Here is a 20,173-nt window from a genome sequence, read left to right as displayed (position 1 = left end):
ACTAGGTGTTATCTCTTAGCTGAGGTCATCCAGGATGTGTTTTCTCAAATTCAGGAAACAGAGGAAAGAAAGTTTTAACGTTGTGTAAACATCAGCACCCCCAAAACCTCCTGCTCCTGGAGAGGGAGATAAGGCGAGGCAAAGGGTCGAGGAGGAATGTTTATTTGTTCTGCCGGGCTGTGGATCCGAGCATGCTGGATGTGCTCAGTGGTGCCCAGTCCCGTTTAGGAAAGCTGAAGGCATCACTCAGCATCAAGCTGCAGAGGTCTCACAAAAGAGCCATCTTGAACTGACAATGAGTAAATGAAGGCAGACCTGAGCACGACCTCCCTTTGATGGGACTAAGGCTATCTCAGTGGATTCTGGGCCTTTCTGCTTCTTCTTTTTTTTTTTTTTTAAGAGGAAAGGGAAGAAAGGCCAAAAAAAAAAAAAAATGCTGTTGCAGGACCTTTGTGAAGAACCGGCTGGTTGGTTCTTGGCAGTGCGGAGGCGCTATTGATATGAGGAAACAGCTTTCCCAGCTGATAACATCTGAAACCAAGTTTCTTCACACGTTGAACCTTTAGCCCTCATTGTCAGAGTGGATCTGGGTAATTTGTGTGCGCATGGGGGAAGTCCAGTGCTCACGCCCTGACGTGCGGCAGCTAGAGCTGTGGACGTAAGATGAGTGAGGAGGGCCATTTTCCCCCATCATTACAGTCTTGGGGCTGGCGAGGTGGGAAGGATATGCAGTTCTGGGTTCTGATGCGTTTGGGCCTTTTGGAAATTGCAAGAACAGTAGCAGAACTCTATGTTGTTGAATGAACTAAGCAGAGGGATTGCCAGTCTCGTGTATTTACAGAGTGCCACCCTGTCTGATGTGTTTTCCTAGGCCTGTGTGGCTGATCGGTAAGAAGCGTGGGTGAAATCTGACTTATAGAGAGTTACAGATATACAAGAAGCTAGTAGTTCAGATCATGCAGGAATCAAAAGAGTTAATGATTTCTATAAAACTATTATTTAATTTTCTTATACCTCTCTCGCTGGTTCTTTCAAATAAATATTTTTGTTTAGTAATTATTAAAGAAGATTAAATGCTATAATTCTTTTCTAAATCTTAGAGTAGATTTTGTTGCAAAAACCATACATACAGGTCCAGCACAGTAGCCTAGTGGCTAAAGTCTTGGCCTTGCATGTGCTTGGATTTTCAGTGGGCGCTGATTCGTGTCCCAGCTACTCCACTTCACCATGCCACTCCCCGCTTGTGGCCTGAGAAAGCAGTGGAGGATAGCTCAAAGCGTTGGGAAACCCAGAGGAGGCTCCTGGCTGCTGGCTTTGGATCAGCTCATCTTCACCATTGCTGCTGCTTGGGGAGTGAACCTACAGCAGATGGAAGATCTTTCTGTCTCCCCTTCTCTCTTAAATCTGCCTTTCCAAGTAAAATAAATAAATCTGAAAATAAAAAAATAACCTACACACACCAAAATTCTGCATAGCGCATGCACAGCAGCATGTGCTTTTGTTGCTGATACTAGGAGCTAGGACACACCTGGAGTTACTGACTGTAACACTATCCAACGGGAGTTGGCTGAGCTGCGCGTTTTACTTGAATGAATTGAGAATTTGAAAACTTGGCTTTCCCAAACAATTGTGAAACTTAAGTCTCCTTAGATTGTTGATGTTTTTCTTTCTCAATCTTTGGTTGTGTTTTGTTGTTGTTCTTTCTTTCTTTCTTTCTTTCTTTCTTTCTTTCTTTCTTTCTTTCTTTCTTTCTTTCTTTCTTTCTTTCTTTCTTTCTTTCTTTCTTTCTTTCCTTCCTTCCTTCCTTCCTTCCTCTTCTTTCCTTCCTTCCTTCCTTCCTTCCTTCCTTCCTTCCTTCCTTCCTTCCTTCCTTCTTTCTTTCTTTCTTTCTTTCTTTCTTTGTCTCTTGGGGTTGTGTGTAAAATTTAAGCAAGGAGATACTGAAGACACTGGGGAGTTCCCTGGGGCCCTTAGAAGGCTGTGCACTGCCAGAGCCCAAAGTCATTTTCTCAAGTGAAATGGAGAAAGCGAGACTCTTTCCATTGGTATATGAGAAGGGCATAGATTAAGTGTGATCACAGTATAGTGAAACTATATATTTTTCGACACAATCATCCTTTTCAAGTGTGACCTAGTGAGGGCATAGATTTCTTTTTCTATAGTTTATTGCTTAAAAACAGTCTTTAGAATGTGTGTCTTTGAATGTTCTGCAGAAATAGTTGGAATCAAATCAAAGCTTGTTTCATATGCCCATCTTTAACCTAGACTAGTACTCCCTGCCTGATTAGTCACCTTATTCACCAGGCATGCTCTGGCACATCATTTGGCTTCACGCATTCAAAACACATATCAGGAGTCTACTTTTGTGGCACCTTGCCATACTAGGCAGCTAGAAGGATATTAGGAAATGGCCAGGGTCCTTGTCTTTTCCAGTGAGACTCTCATTGTGGAAGCAGATGAACCCACATGAAAAAACAGGTGCAGTGGAGTGTGTCATGGTTTGAGAGACTCTCAGAGGAGTGCTCAAGGGTGATCGACCCTTTCTTAATTTGATGGAAGAATGTGGCTCATGAAAGGCCTCACAAGGGAATGCCATTTAGGATATTTCTCAAAAGGTGAGTAAGTGCTGGAAAGTTATACAGGGCTAATTTATAAAGTTCATGGAAATGCAATTGAAGTTTATTGTCATGCCATACATTTTGAAACCCATGCATATGAAGCATCTTGAGAGAGTTCGTGGAAATGTACATTTTGAAAAACGTTATGCACGAATTTGAAAATTGGGCAATAAAATAAACTCATGTTTTAATTTAACTTATTTACTCCATTTACTTATTTATTTGCAAACCAAAGGGACAGTGAGGGAGGGAAGGAAGAGATGGGCCGAGAGAGAGAGAGAGAGAGAGAGAGAGAGAGAGAGAAATCTTTTGCATCTTTTGGTTCACTCCCCAAATAGCAATAATAGCAGGAGCTTAGCTGATATACAGGAACAACATCTGGGACTCCCTACATTGTGGCAGGGGATCAAGTATGCGAGTATTATCCACTGTCTTCCCAGGTATGTTAGCAGGGAACTGGTTTGGAAACAGAATAGTGAGACATGAGTTGGCCCCCTGATGGAGGATACTGCTGTCACAAGGTTTATCCACTGCACTGCAACCCTGTCCTCTCATGTGTAATACAGAATAACCATGTTTTCAGGAAACTCAGTTTTATATGGGACAAAAGCTAGCAGGATATAAAATTTGAGAAGTAAGCATGACCTTTGTCTGGATAGAAGGTTTTCCTCTTTGTTTGATCAAGCTATGAAATTTGGGTTTTTATGAAGATTCTCATTGTTTTATAGACCCAAAAATCGAATAATTTAAATATGTATGAATAGAACAGAAGTGCTATGTTTCCATAGGATTTTGGAGGCCAAAACTCTGTCTGTTGGGTAGCGCTCAGATACTTTTGGAAGCACCAGAGCTTTATGAAAATTACTTGAAACCCAGTGCAGTAAGTAGGTGTGCTAAATTGTTTAGAAGAAAGCAATTTAGACTTGAATTTTTATTATTATTTTAAAACTTTAAGAGTTAATTTTCATTTTATTTGAAAGAGAAACTGAGAAAAGAGAGCGCTTCCATCTGTGATTCATTCCCCACATGCCGGCAAACGTGAGAGGCAGGCCAGGCTGAAGATAAGAAACCAAGAACTCAGTCCTGGTGTTCTGTGGGCAGAAAGGACCGAAGTATTTAGCTATCCCTGCAAGGTTGTACTGAAGCAGGAAGCTGGATTGGAAGGGGAATAGCTGGAACTCAAACCAGGCACTAATATTGCATGTGGATGTTCCAAGCAATGTTTTAACCGCTGTGCCACATGTCTGCCCCTGGATGTGTACTTTTGAAAGACATATTACAAAAGGAATTCTTAAAAGCGATGAGATTGACACAATAAGACCATTTTGGTGGCCATTGCATGGTCCAGATGGGAGATGGTACCTGCTGTAAGCTTATTGCATTGGGAAAGGGAAAAGTTCAAGTCCTGCTGAAAAGAGAAGGATGACAGGATTCCGTGTTAGGTGTAGGGAGTGCAGGCATGGAAAAATTAGGCTGAGGTGGTTCCAAAGGTTGCGGTCCGAGTTATTGCTTTGGTGGTGGTGCTAGTCAGCACTCTACACAACACAGGAGAAGGAATGGGTTTGCAAAGAGGAAAGAGATTAGAGAGCCAAGATAAACAGTTCAGATGTGGACAACTAGGGTTGAGATGTCACGTTGGAGGCTGCCTGTTTAAGGTTAAGATAGCCAGTTTGAGGCCACATGGGGCCAGAGCTCAACAGAGAATCCTTATTTGAGGCTAAAAGTGTACACACGATCGCTCTACACGCAACTACGAAAGCAACTGGATGGGGAGGCCACCTGTAGAGAAAGCAAGCAGAGTGTGACCTCTGGGTGTGCACAGTTACAGAACAGGGAATTCTTGTGTGGAGACTCAGGACAGGAAAGTGTTGGGCAGTAGTTTGAAAGAGTTAGGTGGACACTGGCTGGCAAGGGCTCGAGTCAAACCAGGGCTGATGCTACAAGAATGAAACAGTCCTCAAAGGCTCAAGATTTTCTGCCATGAGGGATGTGGCCTCTTGGTGCCTGTGAAAATGTTTTGTCTACGATTGGTCAATGATTTGTTTCCCTTCTGCTTGGTATTTTCCATTTCTAGTACTGGACATTTCCAGGAATTCTTTTGTTACACTAACACCAACTTATCATATGGTAGATTAGCAGAGAAGATGAAACTGAGCACTAGGGGCACTCACCTGCCACAGTGCACAGGATGCAGCTCGGGATGCCTCCATCCTTCCTGGAGTTCTTGGGTTTGAGTCCCAGTTCCTCTCCTGATTCCACATCCAGGAAGACAGCAGGTAATGGTCCAACTGGTTAGATTCCTGCCACTCCTGTGGGAGGCCTGGACTCCATTGCCTTTGGGGAGTGAACCACCGTATGGGAGGTCTCTGTGTGTTACCTGTCTCACTCAGTGTCTTAAAAAAGAACATACCTGAATTTTTGTTTTCAGAGAAGCTAAGCAATACTAATCGTGGTGGCATGTGTGTTAACCAATTAATCCTTGTGAGAATCTGTATTTCTGTTACAATTTCCATTTTCACTTGGCAAAGGGGCCCAGGACTGGGAGGTGACAGCTTGAATTTGAAAGGGTAGTGGGATTTGAAAGGCTAGCGCTCTCAAAATTATGCTCAGTTCCTTCTCGTCTGCCAGATTTTCCATGAATTTCCTGTTGAGAAAGAATTGCTAATGAAATGAAATTTGGCCTCCTGAGCATGCTTCCTAAACCCGTGATTTTCTTTCGCTGTGTTTTGAGGGTAGGAGAGGAAACGTATGTTTTTCATAATAGGAGAGACTGTGTCAAACTTGGTGCTTGCTAAAAACTGCTCAGTGTTACTATTAATGTGAAAGTGGTGCCAGTGGTGCGTAAGCCATTTCCTGGGTAAGACGACTTTAAGGAGTGAATGCGTTGTAAGGAGAAAAGTATCTCTGTGAATTGCCTTGTGTGAGCGCCCGCTCTCTTGACACTCAGAAATGTCCTGTAGGGCATTGACTCCTTTTATCCCTAAATTGTATGAAATATACCTTTCTCTAATATAAAAAAGTAGAATTTGGGTTCTGGCATCCAGATATATTTCTTTATCATTTGACTGCTTATTGGTTAGATGTGCTCACTTGTTTTCGGCAGCGTTTCTTTGTTTTTAACTTTGTGATGGAAATGAAGTTTCAACTTAAATTTTATAAAGTTGGGGCAGACATTCGCCTGGACAGGCGAATTGTCAGGACATCCCTGTCCCAGGTCACGCTTCATGAGAGCTGTAGCACCTGACTTGAGCTTCTTGCGAATGAACACTGGGAGGCAGCAGTTTTGGCTCAAGCATCCCAGGCCCTGTTTCCACCTGGGAGGCTTTGAAGTCTCTTGGCTTGAGCCCATTTGAAGCACAAGCTCTTTCAGGCATTTGGGGAATGAACCAGCGGATAGGAGCCATCTCTCTCTCTTTCACAAATCTCTCTGTGTCTCAAATAATATTCTTTCATTTTATACTATTTTTCAAATAATCAAATGGTCTGTTTTTTTTGTATCCACTTTTGAGTTTGAATTCAGGGATAACTTCATGTAGCTACCTGCACAGTCAGGGCACAGACTAGTTCTACGGTCCCCAAACATTCCCTCATGCTCTCCCGTATGCAACTCGATCCTTAGCAACCATGGATATGTTCTCTGTTCCTATCATCCTGTCTTTTCCAGAATTCCAAATAAATGAAATTGTAGCCTACTTACCCAGCTTGGTGCTACTTTTCCCCCTCAGCATGATGCCTTCAAAACTGATCCAAGTGGTTGCATGTGTCAGTTGCCATTTCCTCTTTTACTGCTGAGTACTATCCTGTTGCATTGCATATACCACAGTGTATTTATTCATTTACCTTTTGGAGAATGTTAAGGTTATCTCCTCTATTTTTGTTATTATGAATAAAGCAACTATAAACATTTGTGTGCATGTGTTTGTATGAGCATGTTTTATTTCTTTAGATAAATCCCTACAAGCAGGTAGCAGGAGCATATGTTTACAATTTATGTTTACGTTCACAAGAAGCTATCAAAGTGATTATTAGAACGCCAAGTGTCTTGTATTCCTACCTGCAACTTACAAACGGGTGGAGCTGTTGAATGCTGTTTCATATGCTCTTGGATTCGGTTGGCAAACTGTGTGTCATGATGTGTTGGGGTGCTGAAAGTTAGTCCACAGCAGTGAGAGGACCCCTGGGTCTTCCATGTGAGTTTCAGAAAAGACCACTGCAGACTTATTGAATAAAAATACTAGAGTTCCATGGAAGAACACAGTTGGAGGGAATAGGCCTATCTACAAAGTGTTTTAAAAATATTGCACTCCAGGGCATTGATCGCAGACGGTGTGGTGTGAACCATGGATGTCATTCACAGCTATGCTAGGTTGGTAGTGGTGACAGAGAGAGACCCAGCAATCTTCTATCAGTTGCCTCACTTTGCAGATGACAATAACTGGAACTCGACCAGGAACTCAATCTAAATCCCATCTGTGTGACAGGGGCCAGAGTACCAGGGTCATCATCTGCTGCCCACTTGGTGAGCTTTAGCAGGAAACTGGATGGGAAGCCAGTGTAGAATTTTATCCAGCCACAGTAGGGTGCAGGCATCCAAAGTGGCTACTTAACCCATTGTGCCATACAACATTAGAGTTATAGGGACAGAAAGAGAGAGAGAGAGAGAGATCTTCCATCCTCTGGTCCTTTTCCCAATTGATCTCAGTGGCCAGCAGCCAAGAGCCAGGAACTTAATGTAGGTCTCTCACATGGCTAGACCGGGCCCAAAACACTTAGGCCTTCTACATCCTCTTTCCTGCCATCAACAGGGAACTGGATAGAAAGTGGAAGAGCTACAACACAAACCATAACCCATATAAGATGCTAGCATTGCAAGTAGCAGCTTTACTTGCTACACCACACGATGCTACCACTCCCCTGACTGTTTACGCTTGATCTGAGCCAAAAGGCTGAGAAGTGATTCTCCTATAACTTTTTAAGCAATAAATATTGTGATAGTTTCAAAGGAAAAATATTTTTATTTGCATTATATTTCTGAGCCAACTAGGTGTGTGCTTTCTTTTATTTCAAAAGTTTTCACATTTTTATTGAATCATATGCACTCCAGATACAGTGTTAAACCACATGACTTTTTGAACCTTCTTCCAACTTTAAGTCCATGAAGGATGGTATCACAGGATTAGAACACCTACTGATGCCCAGCCATCTTTGAAATGAAGCATTTTTTTAGATCTGAAGGAATTAAATGGGCAACTACCTGATTTCTGTTCCTTGTTGCCCACTTACTATTTTAGCACTTGTTTTGAGTAAGTTTTCAACACTTAGAAAATGATGGGTTTTCATATTTTCATGAAACAAAACAACTTTCTTGTTGATTTTGAAAACCCAACCACCAGGACACCTAGACAGCCTTTCTAAGCAGCAGATTCGGCTGGAGCTGACTAGTGGTCTGCCCTAGTGGTCTCCCTTTGTAGACCAAATACCAGCTTGCCCAGAGGACTGTCTCCTCAACTCACAGCTGTCATCTCTCTGGCCCGAGTCGGTGTTGGAATTCCCTCCTGATTTCCATGGGCTGGAATGGTTCAGGGCATGCCCCCTGTGCTCGGGGGAGGGTGACCTATAAATGTTGTTGCCATGAAAGAAGTCAACTGAGTTCTAACTGGGCCTGTGTCCCAGGATGGCGCATCTAATCCTGAACCCAAAAGGCACCCCTCAGGTTCCTGTACCTGACTGGTGTGAGTCAAGTTACCTAGGAACCCTTCACACAGTAGATTCTATCTCCTGCCTTATCTGTTTATATCAGATAGAGTTGTTTATTATTATTGTTAGCAATGAAAACAGATTCAGGTGAATTTACTTAAAATGGAATGATACTAAAAAGGTAAGTGGGTATCTCAGAGTATCAAAGGAAGAGAGAATCTTTGAAATGCAGAAATCTCAGGAAAATCAAGGATATATTGAGGAAAGGTAGGAACTAAGGAAATCCCATCCATCCTCCCCACACTCCACCCTCCCGCAACACCCCATCATTCCTCTCAAGAGTTTTGAACTGTGCAGGAGGAGGATAAGATGGCCAGGCTCGCATCCTTCATGGGGGCAGGACACTGCCCTTAAGCGGTCCTGCATAACTCCAGACAGTGCAGGTCTCCCCCTGGAGGAGATGTGGATATTGTTGCCAGACAAAGGGTTGCTGCGTATGGATACCTGCAACAGCAACAACAGGTGTTCACTGTAACTTGCTCTCCAGGCTGTCTTGGAGTTACTGAATATGCACTCTAAAAAGGGCTGCAATGGAGTGAGGAGGTAGCATTGCAGGATACAGCAGAGCCAATTTATGAGTGTCCTCTTTTTAAGTTAACAGATATATTGGCATCCCTTATCTCAAGGATGTAGGAAGTGCCGTGAGCGCAGAATGTGACAGTTTCATTCCCTTTCACATTGCCTTGGCTATGAAATTTCTAAAGAGACCAAGCTAACTTCAAATTAAAAGCATCTATAACATCTAAGCATGTTCCTTGAGATACACTCTGCTAAGTTTTGTGCTTTTGTTTCTTTGCAAGTTCTTGCTTTGCAACATTCAAGGAAAATTGGTGATTCCAGCCACTGTTAACCACCTCTCCTCTCCTTTTTATCCACCTCCACTTCCTCTTTTCCCCTCCACCCCCAAAAAACACACTGGCATGTGTTGAAATTGAAAGTAATGATTCAAACAAGAGAGGCAATGCAGAAACCCTCAGCTGGATGGCAAGGAGCAGAGCAAATTCAAAGACTGCTCTTTTTTTTTTTTTCAAAAGGCAAAACAAACAACTCACGGTGAAATGTACGTGAAAATCATTTCTAATAATAGCTCATGGTAGGCAGTTCCCAAGGGGGGAGGGGGAATCGTTGGTGTGCTGAGAAAATTAGAGTGAAAATGCACAGCATCTTGATGTGTTACTTAAGGCAATGGAGCTTTAGACTTTACCTTATGTGCCATGTACATTGATTAAATACAAAATATATGCCGGCCATTTTTGTCCATCATTTACTGTATTGATTTGTTAGCAGGGGAACTGTAATAAAAAAGCCATTGATTTACTGTCCTTATTTGCTTATGGGCTTTTTTTATTATTAATTTTTCACTTTTTCTTTCCCTTTTTGGGGGGAATCATTTCTTTTAGACAAATGCCGTGCTGCGTGAGGTTAAAAGAGAGGGGCTCCCCGTGGAACAAAGGAATGCGATGCTGACTGCCATCCTGGCCTCACTCACCACCCGCCAGAACCTGCGGAGGGAATGGCACGCCAGGTCAGTCCTACTAGATGGGGATTTGTTGTCCCTGACACACAGGAGCTATAGGTGCCTGAACCCTTGCTTTAGGTTGGTGTCGTCACTCTCATTTTGAGGAACCATGAAAAATAAGCCCGGTTAAAACAACTTCAGCTCGTTAGCTCTCCTGTCCTTGGTGGCTATGTAATTTGTAATGATCCGTGACGTTGTCTGGATGCGTATAGGATATATCTCTGGGTATAGCATTTAGTATCCACATTTGTATCTTGAGCATCATGAGACGCAGGGAGTTTTGTGTTTTGTTTTGTTTTGTTTTGTTTTGTTTTGTTTTTTTAACCAGTCCACCCCAACTCTAGCTATTTAGGCAAGCTAAATGTCTGGGAAATCCTCCTAGTGCCCCTTTGTCTCTAGGTGCAGAGTGCGTTCCTTCGACGTGGTCTGTTTATCAACCCCAATTTTGGAATTGGTCAAGTAGAAGTTTCTTATGCTTCAACCCCCTTCCCTTCACCCAGAGTGTTCCCTGGTTAAAGCAGCTGCTGGCATAAAGCTGCTCTAGATCGCTGCCAATATCCCCCAGGCCTGGGGAGGATGGAGCTAGTCCTCCAGAACCCCAAGGTTAGCCTGGAGCTCTGCACGTTGTAAAAGCTGTTGTATTTTCCTCTGTCCCTGTCCTAGAGGGAGAGGAAGCAGAGACACTGAGCTGGGTTTTGTCTCACATTCCTTTCTGATGCTCAGAAACTCATTCTCTGTTCCTGGGAGTCAACAAGATGTATTAATGACCGTGATGTCCCTCACCTGACTTCATGCACCCGATTTTACACCAACTGATGACTTTACTGACGCGAATTGTCATCAGAATAGATTTTTTAGAACAAGGCTAAAGAGAAGCATTTTCTGGAACGGTACTATGAACTATTAATTCTGAAGCCTGCTTTTCCAACTGTGTGTATTATCTGTAAATTCAGACTTGCATTTAAGCCACAATGTGAAAATTCCCAGCAATTCCACTCACCCCTCTCTGTTGCCGGTGGCAGGGATACGTGAATTTCAGTTACAAAACTGGCTAACTGATTTTTAATTGAATTTTTAGTAATTGTTGTGTTACGATTTAATTATTCATGTTCATTGCAGCATACATGCTTTATTAAATAATGGCGTGCCAGTGTGAAGACTCCTAAGGTGCTTCTCTTCCATTTGACATTTCCCATCTTCTCTGTGGCTATTCTTGCTAAACAGAAAAATGAGGACAATATAATCCCCGCCATCATCAGTCTCCCAACTCTTTTCCTTCCAAAGACAGCACAGGAGAGGGAGGGAACAGGGGAGGGAGAGAGAAGGCACACAGATGTTGAGAAAGGATAGTCTTGTTGAGCATATTTCGTTTGTTAGCAACAATTTGCTAATACACCAAATTGTAAGACAGCAGGGCCAGGACGTCCTGCTTACACGGAGTCTGGTTTCCGCATTTCTGGCCTTTACTGCTAACAGCTTAATCAGGAGCTGGAGCCAGCGTTGAAGTTGATGTAGTCTAGCATCTGAAACAAAACTTCTTCAGTCCTTTGTGGTAGGGATGGTGGAGAGAAAGAGCTTAGCAGCTGACACTACACAGACCGCCTCAAAACTAAACACCTGAAAGAAAATCACCAGAGGGCAGTGTCCTGAGAGCTCCCGAGGAAAAGGGTCCTCAGAGTATTAAATGACCCTAATCCTCGCCCCAGCCTTGCCTGCCCCCTCCGAGGTTTCCCATCACAGGCTCATCCAGACGCTCGGGATCAACAGACGGTTACCATACACCTTTCCCTCATCAAAGCGGCCTCGTGCAGCCGTCTGGAATGGACGCATGGCCTCGAGTAGCCATCAGGCGGGTGGTGGTGAAAGTTAGAAACCATCCGCAGCAGCCCTTCCTGGGCTGCCCGAGCTTTGGAGATCGGCCCATCATGCGCTCTGGAATTATGCAAAGAAAAATATACTTTGACAGAAAATAATTAGCACTCGCCAAAGGCCAGGCAGTACGTTGCAGTATTTGACTTTCATCAAAGCTATCAGGGGATCGGTTAGATTAGATAATAGAAAAAAATTTTTTTTCTCCTCTGCAAGTTAAATACACATGACTGTAATTACCTTACATTGCACGTTAGCGAATGCACTGGGAATGGCACAACTTCAAGAAATTTAGGTCAACTAAGATTGCACAGCTGGCAGTAACTTCAGTGTAAGTCTACTGTAATGCGCTCCCTCATGAGCAGGTTCGTTTGTGATCATGTGATCAAGGAGACTGTTTCCAGTGAAACTTGTAACTCAGTTATAAAATATCTGTGTGTCTCTCAAGCCAGCCAGGAGCTGAGCCGTTGATTGAGCCTCAACTGAGGTCTCTCAAACTGAAAGCATGTGTTCCCTGTAATCTAGCTTTTGGAGAAAAGTGTCAATTCTGCATGACTCAGGGTAACCGAGTTTGTCACAGTGTCACACACCCCTGCGATTCCGTAGGCACATCTGAGTGCTGTGGGTTTCCTTCGCCAAGCTCAGTAATCCCATAAACAACCCTCTCCAAATAGGCTTATTAGGGCTGTCTGTTCACTTCCCCGGAGCTGAATGATCCAAAGTACATCAGGAGAAGCTTTGTGAATGCAGGGTAAGTGTTAACAGAAGTGGTACAGAATTTCTGAAGATTCGGCTTTGTTTATACAGTCCACTCGGCCTGATGGACAGCTTGTTACAGCTTAGAAAGAACCGGGCAAGCCCTCTCATCTGACCCCTTCTTGACCTCCACAGCTCAAAGGTCAGTCTGCAGCTAATAAACTCGGAGGTTCTTAAGGGTCTACTGTAGGGAGAGGCAGAAAAAGAGCAGCTGCGGGGATGGGGTATCCCAGGAAAGGCTGCTTTAGGGTCACTCTCTGATAATGAAAATGATTACCAAATTATATGGAAGTTTAACCGCAATAGTGAGTGAGAGGAGGGTGGAGCCCAATGTATTAGGTTTGATAAATGAACTGTGAAGAGGCCCATCTGGCTCTCAACATCTTTGCTCCCCCTCTTCCCCTACCAAGGGGAAACATTTTAAAATAACAGCAGTACATATAGACTCAATGACCCATGCACGGAGCTGCAATGGATTAAGATTTAATGGTGACAGTGGAAGGAATTATCATTTGAAAAGTGCACCAAAGAAAAGGTATGGTTCAGTGTCCATGCCTGAGTTGTTTTCCTAAATAAAATATAATAAGAATCGGTGCCTTTGTTTATGTTACACAATTCCCCTGCATCTTTGCTAGACTGCCCCCCAAATTTGAAGGTGTTGTTTATCATGGATAATTCTTGGCCGTGGGCTTCAGAGAAGCTTTCCGTTGCCTTGAACTTGTCAGAGTGAAAGACAAGTACTTCGTGTCCATCGGCTTACTCACTTGCAACCACAGAGGAGGATCAAGTGTTGGAGAAAATACAGGAAGTGTGGTGACCATCTCAACATCTTTTCATTGATGGTTATGCATTTTTTTAATCTTTTGATATTACACAAGGGAAATGCATGAAGTTCATGGAAAAATAGAATTTAAGGCTAAGTTTATTTTTGCGCAAAACATTTGAAGTCCATGCATAGTTTTTTCACACTGTGCATTTCCCATAGACTTTTAGAAGAAGTGCATGGGTATGGCTTTCAGTTTCTTTTGGCAGGGGACAGGCGACGGGACAGCACAATTTACTTGTCTTTCAACTTCATTTTCAGCAAACTTTGTGAATTTCTCTCAAACATATAACTCTTGTGCACTGTTTTATTCTCCCTATAACTGACTCACCAGGTTTTTCTGTAAAAAAAAAACATGAAAGCACATAATGTTCATTAAGTAGATTATGCGTATTCCTTTCTTGACTCCGTATTCAAGGAAACATCACAGCAATGCTAATTAGTGGCAGCATTGGATGGGTCACTAAAAGCCCTCTGTCTGCTAGCTGGTAATTGATAAGGATAATCTATTTAAAGCTCTCCCCCAGGTCTCCCTGAACACGGAAGGGTACCGGTTTCAGACCACTGACACTAGAGCCCATTAAGCTCTGCGGCGTCTGGAGCTGGGACAATCATCACAGGCTACGGAGCTTTGTGAAATGAACACGGTTGTCTGTGTACACTGTGCGCCATGCCACGTGAGATGCCTTGTCTGTCCTGGACTGGGCTCGCGAGCGGGTTTAACAGTCCATCTGGGGCTGAGAAGGTAGAAAAATTCCTCGAAAGATTCCGGGAAGGCAGTGAGAGGCATGTAGTGCTCTAAGCCCTTCAGGAAAGTGTTTAATTGTGGAAGTCTTGGAAGACTCCTTCTGTTGAAAATCGCTGTCTGCATAATGTAAGCCTCACCCCGACAACACGGACATTAAAAATAGAAGTAAAAAAGCTTCTCCATGTTCTCCAGAGCCAGCCTGTTTTTCACTTTGGTTCGGACTGATCTGTGGGGCTGAGAAGAACACTGAGTCAAGCATGATGATGAGGGCTTGCACAGCTACCCGTGCTTTCAAACTCTAAGGCAGCCCCACTGAATTTTTGCTGAGTAAGATGTAAATACAAACAGACAAGACAGAAGCAAGATCGTTAGTTTTTTTTTTTTTTAATTGGTGTCTAATTCATACGACAGAAAACTCTAATAGATGTCAATGTTAATTATTTTTAAAAGTCTGCAGTTAAAGTGACTTTTTTTTTTTATAGATTTGTATTTTTTGGAAAGGCAGATTTATAGAGAGAAGGAGAAACAGAGGAAGATCTTTCATCCACTGTTTCACTTCCAAGTGGCCGCAATGGCTCCAGCACCGAAGCAGAGCTGACCTGAAGCCAGGAGCCCAGAGTCTCTTCTGGGTCTTCCATGTGGGTACAGGGTCCCAAGACTGGGCCATCCTTAGCTGCCTTCCCAGGCCACAAGCAGGGAGCTGGAAGGGAAGTGGAACAGCTAGGTTATGAACTGGCGCCCATATGGAATCCCAGCACACGTAGGACAAAGTCTTTAGCCACTAGGCTATCATGCCAGGCTCTAAAGTGACTTCTTTTTTTTTTTTTTAAGTATATGCCTAAGATCACGCAGCTATCTGAATTCGGAAAATTTTTCTTCTGTCAAAATGCGACAAATTCTCCTTTTTCCCCACAATCCCAGGCAACCACTTACCTAGTTTCTGAATCTTTCTATTCATTTCTTGCCAATAATTTTATAAAATACATAATCTTTTATGTCTTATTTCATTTAGCCTGATGATTTTCAGGGTTCATCCTTGTCACAGCAATGCATTCTCTCATTCCTTTTGATTGCTGAGTAATATTTCGTTATGTGGATGTGCCCTGTCTCCTTTATCCAGTCATCAGTGAAGGGATAGTTGGTTTGTGCCTTTACTATTTTGGACAGTGCTGCCATGAACATGATTTTTGGAGAAGGAAGGCATGCTTTCCATTTCCCAGGCTGCAGAGCCAGGATTGTAATTGCTGGTCCCATGGTGACTTGATGCTGGATTTCCTGACTGTCCTCCACATCTGATACACCACTTTACAATCCCGCCAGGATAACGAAGACAATCCAAGTTTTTACACCTCACCAAATCCCAAGGGTTGTGGTTACTTTAGATTACGAGATCTCCTGTTGGTATCTCCCTGTGGTTTGACTTGCATTTCCCTAATGATTAATGCCGAGAAGCATCTCTTCATGTGCTAGCTAAAGACGGTTAGGTTTCTGAAGGAGGACCACATCCTTTCACATGTGGTCGACTTAAGAAAGCGCCTCTCCCGTCAGTGGTAAAGAGCCTGCTGGTGGACTTGCTGAAGACGTGGAGTTCCAAATGGAGCTGTCTTTAAAAGGTAGCTGTGTCCGTTTTGCCCTTGACTATGGGTAGGCCTGGCCCTGGGTTGATACGTATGCAGCTTCAGAGAGAAGTGTGTCCCTTTGTGGCAGCCCCTCGACTTTTACAGTCACACAGGACTTCCCTGGCAGACACTTTCATTTGGGTCCCAGGAGCCTTAAAATGGTGTCCAGGACAATTTTTTTTTTTTAAAGAACTATGACAGTTTCTTAGAAAAGCTTTTAGAATACTTAATCCATTTTTAAAAACTGGCTTTCTAAACACCTAGAGCACTTTCCATATGTGTCTTCCACATGTTGGACAGTGTAATGGACCAAAACTCTGCCAGATTGGCATTTTTCTCTGGACAAATAACGCCATCTCAAGACAAACCATTCCCCTGATCTCTGTGACCGTAACCCTCACCACTCTCCTTCAAAATGGGTCCATCTTGGACTTGTTTGATGGACTCATAAATGTGATGTTGAGAAACTGGAACTTAGAATGAATAGGACTTCATTTTCTAAGCTGATCGGCTTCAGAGCTTTGGTCTGGACACAAGTCAAACAGTTACTTGTATGGATCAGCTCCGGCTCCAGGACAAGACATGAAGGTTTTCTCCTTGGGTATCTGGTCTTTTTGCCTCTGGCAGTCTTAGATTATACTCAAAACTGACAAGGTGTCCAGTTTAGCGATGAACTCCTGTTTATTGAGGACTTGTTAGCTGCAAGTGTCTGCATTACACACTTGGGGGAACATCAAGATGAGTATGACGGGTGTCAACTCTGAAATACTTTATAATTTAATGTCGGGGGCTGGAGCAGTTGCTAAAAGCCTGCACTTTTTTTTTTTTTTTTTTTGCTTGTTCTGAGACAGGATAGGAAACTGAGAGATGCCTTAGCAATGGAGCCTGTTCTTAAGGGGACTTATATTTGAATCAAAGCTTTAGAAAAAGAGCAATCAAACTTTCACTGCACATTGTACATTTATGTTTTTGCTTTTTCTACCGTGATGGCGGCTACATGAGGGCCAGTCCTTGGTCTGCTGTAAAACTCGCAGCCTGAGGTCTTCGGCCAGGGGCCCCACTGCCTTGTTTACTTGGTGTTACCAGCAGCTAATCCAGTGTCTGGTGCTCTGACTCAGTTGAATGGCCAGATGCAGTGGCTCTGCTCTCATCATCCCTTCCACCCCATGCTGTGCTCCTGAGGAAGAGCCCATTCCTCCTTCATTGTGAAGAGGAATGAACCTTCGAGATATGGTCCTGTTGCTTTTCATCCCCCTCTGCTTGCCAGATGTGGGGCAAGGGAAGTTAAGGAGAGATCCCTGATGTGCATTTCTGGGGGGTGTAGGCCTCAGCACATCCCCCGCCAGCTCACACTGTAACATTAGTGAGGGAGAACACTGTGTGCCCAGGCCAATCAGGGTACCTGAGGAAGAGATGCCAGGAGATGGGATTAAGACAAAAAGGACTCATTCTGGAACCAGCTGGTCCTGATTCCCTACCCTTCCTAGAAATGAGATAGGACTAGAGGAGGAGAGGAGGGGACAGGTGTGAAGTCCTCTCTAAGGGGCCTGCTGCAGAAGCCCGTGGGTTCCAGCAGCGAGCCCAGAGCACTTCATGTCTGTTTCGCCTGCTCTGGGTGACTATTTTACTGGCCACCTGGCGATGTTCTGATATGGCTTTCTCTCTTCCTGCTTCTTCTGCTACTTCTTCTTTTTGTTAATACTGTCAAGAGATTTATTCTCCCTAGAGAAAGGAATAATAATTACATCAATGAACAGCTCCAAGGCAACTTGTATGTGCTTCAAGCCTGATGAGTTGTATTTATCCCTAATTCTCATCCCCAGAGAACCAAAATAACATGTTCAATGACAAAAGAAAAAAGATATAAAAATAAATACAGCGAAGAATGGTCACTTTAAAAATAAAATAGTCAATCACACTTGCTTTCAGATTAATGTGTTTTGCAAAATATGTCAACATATCACTTATCTGTATCTTAACTATCTTTACCCTTTTAAAGATTTTTAATTTTATGTAATACAGTTCCCTAGGCTCTGGGATTTCCCTTACCCGCTTCCCAAATTCCCTCCACCCCCTCCTCGATCTCCCCTGTATTATTACAATAGTCTAGTCCTTCATAAAGTCGTAAGTCCATCATTCTGCACTTTACGTGTATTTGGCCTTGCGGGTACAGAGGGCTAAGCTTTGGCCCTGGCGCCTCCGTATCCGGACTAGAACCTTGCCACGGTAGGGAGTTGTGGTCACAAGAGACTAGAGTCTTGAGGATGGGTTGCGGGAAGATGAGGCCAATGCAATTACTTGCACAGACAGTCCGTGGCTGAGCCATCTGCTCGCATCCCTTGGTGCCATTCATGCTCCCGAGAGTGGGCTGCTTAATGCTGGCAACCACCAGCCAGTGCCCCTCTGGTCCAGTACTTGTCCATTGCCACTCATGAAGTTTGTGTTGCAATGTTGGGAGTGAGCGTGAGGACTCAAGGAAAGATACCGCAGGGTAGAGCAGGGGGAACCTGGCCTGCTCATCGCTGTCAGATCTTTCTCTTTCAATGCATCTGTTCCTTCTCCTTTAGTAAGCGCAGGCTCGGTCCCTGCTGCCCACAGCAGAATCATGTCCTTTCTGATTTCTCCATCAAATCTGCCAACTCCATAAAATCTTCTCATAAATGTGTAGGAATTGAAATGTACAAATTTAGAGCAAGAATTCAATGAATCTCGAGCTAAAGTTACTTTCTTTTTTTTTTTTAAGTCCAGAATAGAGCAACTTATCTTAAGGCGGCTAATGTTGTGACTGCGTTGCCACCATTACTGCCATTATTTGCATGGCTTTATGGGGGACAAGTGCCAATTGACTTCTGCACATCTTGTTTATAACATCAATACATTAGCTCTGTTGTAGCAGGTTTCTTGCTGTGTTCTGGTATTAGCTGTTTCTTACAGGAAGTGCTGCTCAAACATTTTGAGAAAACATTGATTCATTCATTTATTCCTTCCGCAAATATTTATTAGGTGCTACTATTTTCCAAGCACTGTTCCAAGGTCTGCATATACACAGTCCTGACAAAAGTGATGGAAATTCTTCCTTCGTTGAGCTTCTATTCTAGTTGAATGATAGACAAGTGCTGTTTTTCCAGGTGGAACTCTGGAAATTTCTTTTCTGTGTATGTTCTGTGGGGATAAGCATCTGGCTCAGTGGTTAAGAGCCTTCATCTCAAGGGTGTCTCCTTTCAGGCCCAGCTCTCTCTCAGTAAGCACTCCTTGCTCATGCACACCCGGGGAGGCAGCAGGTGATGGCTCAAGGACTTGGGTTGCTGCCACCCTTGTGAGAGACCCAATTTGAATTTCATACTCCTGGCTTCCTCCAAGCCCAACCCTGGCTGCTGTCCTAAGTGACTCAGTGGGTAGAAGATCTCTCTCTCTCTCTCTCTTTCTCTCTGCCTTTCAAGGAAAGATTTAAAAAAGAGAGACTTAAAAAAAAATGTATAGTTGCCATGTCCTACATATTTGACAACACTCAACAGCCAAAATGAAGTCATTCAGTGAAAGTCAAGATGTGAACTTCTATGCTCTTTCTTAGAAAGGATCATGTGCTGTGAAACTTGCACTCATTGGGATTGAGTCACATTGTCAGGATTCTGCAGAATGCCCATATTCCGAGAAACAGCATACTAAGGAAGGTGCAACATCGATTTCTCTGATTAACTCTACCCTGGTTCCCAGTGCCCTTCCCAAGAAATGTGTCGCTTTTAAGATCTTAAAGGAAGGCTTAAATGAAGGCCTTGCTGTATTGAGAAATGTTTTGCAAGAGAGAACTGGAGCAGCTGTACCTATCTCCTAGGTGTTGGGGGATTATAGATGATAATGTACTCAAGCGCTTTGTAAATGGTGGTTATTGTTGCAGTGAGTGGCCTGTCAGTCATGAGTTGCTTCTGCAAATATTTACTCAGTGCCTTCCTGGTATTAGGCACTGTCCTAGGCCCTGAGGTTATAGAACCAAGTGACATTTGTTTAGGGAGAGTATGTCCTACATGTTGAGGAAGTGCTGTGAAAGAGCACGGATCTTGATTCCATGGAAACCCCTGTCCCAGGGAAGAAAGAGGCGGTGTCTCTAATGTCCTCGTGGGGCTCCTTGTAAAGCCCCTCCACCATGAGCCATGCTGCTGCACAGCCAGGCTCTGCGGAGAGCTGCTTGGCTCCAGGTTTGAGTGCAAAGTAGGGGAGCACTCTGTGGATGATTGTGTGTCACTGGATAAAATGCACGCTAGCCTTTCCCAGAAGGACCTAGTCCTCCATGTCCAAAGGGGGGAAAAGCTCGTTTGCTTCCAAGGTAAATTTCATGACCGTGGCACGGTGGTTGGAAGCTTAGGTTCTGAGTCAGCTTGCTTGGATTTAAATCTTGGATCCATTGTGTAACAGCAGGGTAGTTAGAAGCATAGACTTTAACCAGACAAGTCACTTAACCCTTCTGAG

At 43.6% G+C, this 20,173-nt stretch overlaps 1 protein-coding gene across 3 annotated transcripts in view; it reads left to right on the top strand.

The window, feature by feature from the left end:
• Positions 1-20,173, top strand: part of FTO (FTO alpha-ketoglutarate dependent dioxygenase) — a 372,891-nt gene that overhangs the window by 200,407 nt on the left and 152,311 nt on the right. For all 3 annotated transcript variants that reach the window (XM_040982698.1, XM_040982699.1, XM_040982700.1), the window contains one exon: positions 9,776-9,900. In XM_040982698.1, the coding sequence (XP_040838632.1) occupies positions 9,776-9,900 (125 nt within the window). The remainder of the gene's footprint in view (positions 1-9,775; positions 9,901-20,173) is intronic.

The sequence above is a fragment of the Ochotona curzoniae genome, unplaced genomic scaffold (assembly GCF_017591425.1).
Source record: "Ochotona curzoniae isolate NIBS_2020 unplaced genomic scaffold, NIBS_Ocur_1.0 contig_3622, whole genome shotgun sequence".
In the NCBI taxonomy this organism is placed as follows: Eukaryota; Metazoa; Chordata; class Mammalia; order Lagomorpha; family Ochotonidae; genus Ochotona; species Ochotona curzoniae.
Note: the sequence above shows the minus strand (reverse complement) of the source record. Positions and strands in the feature narration are given on the sequence as shown.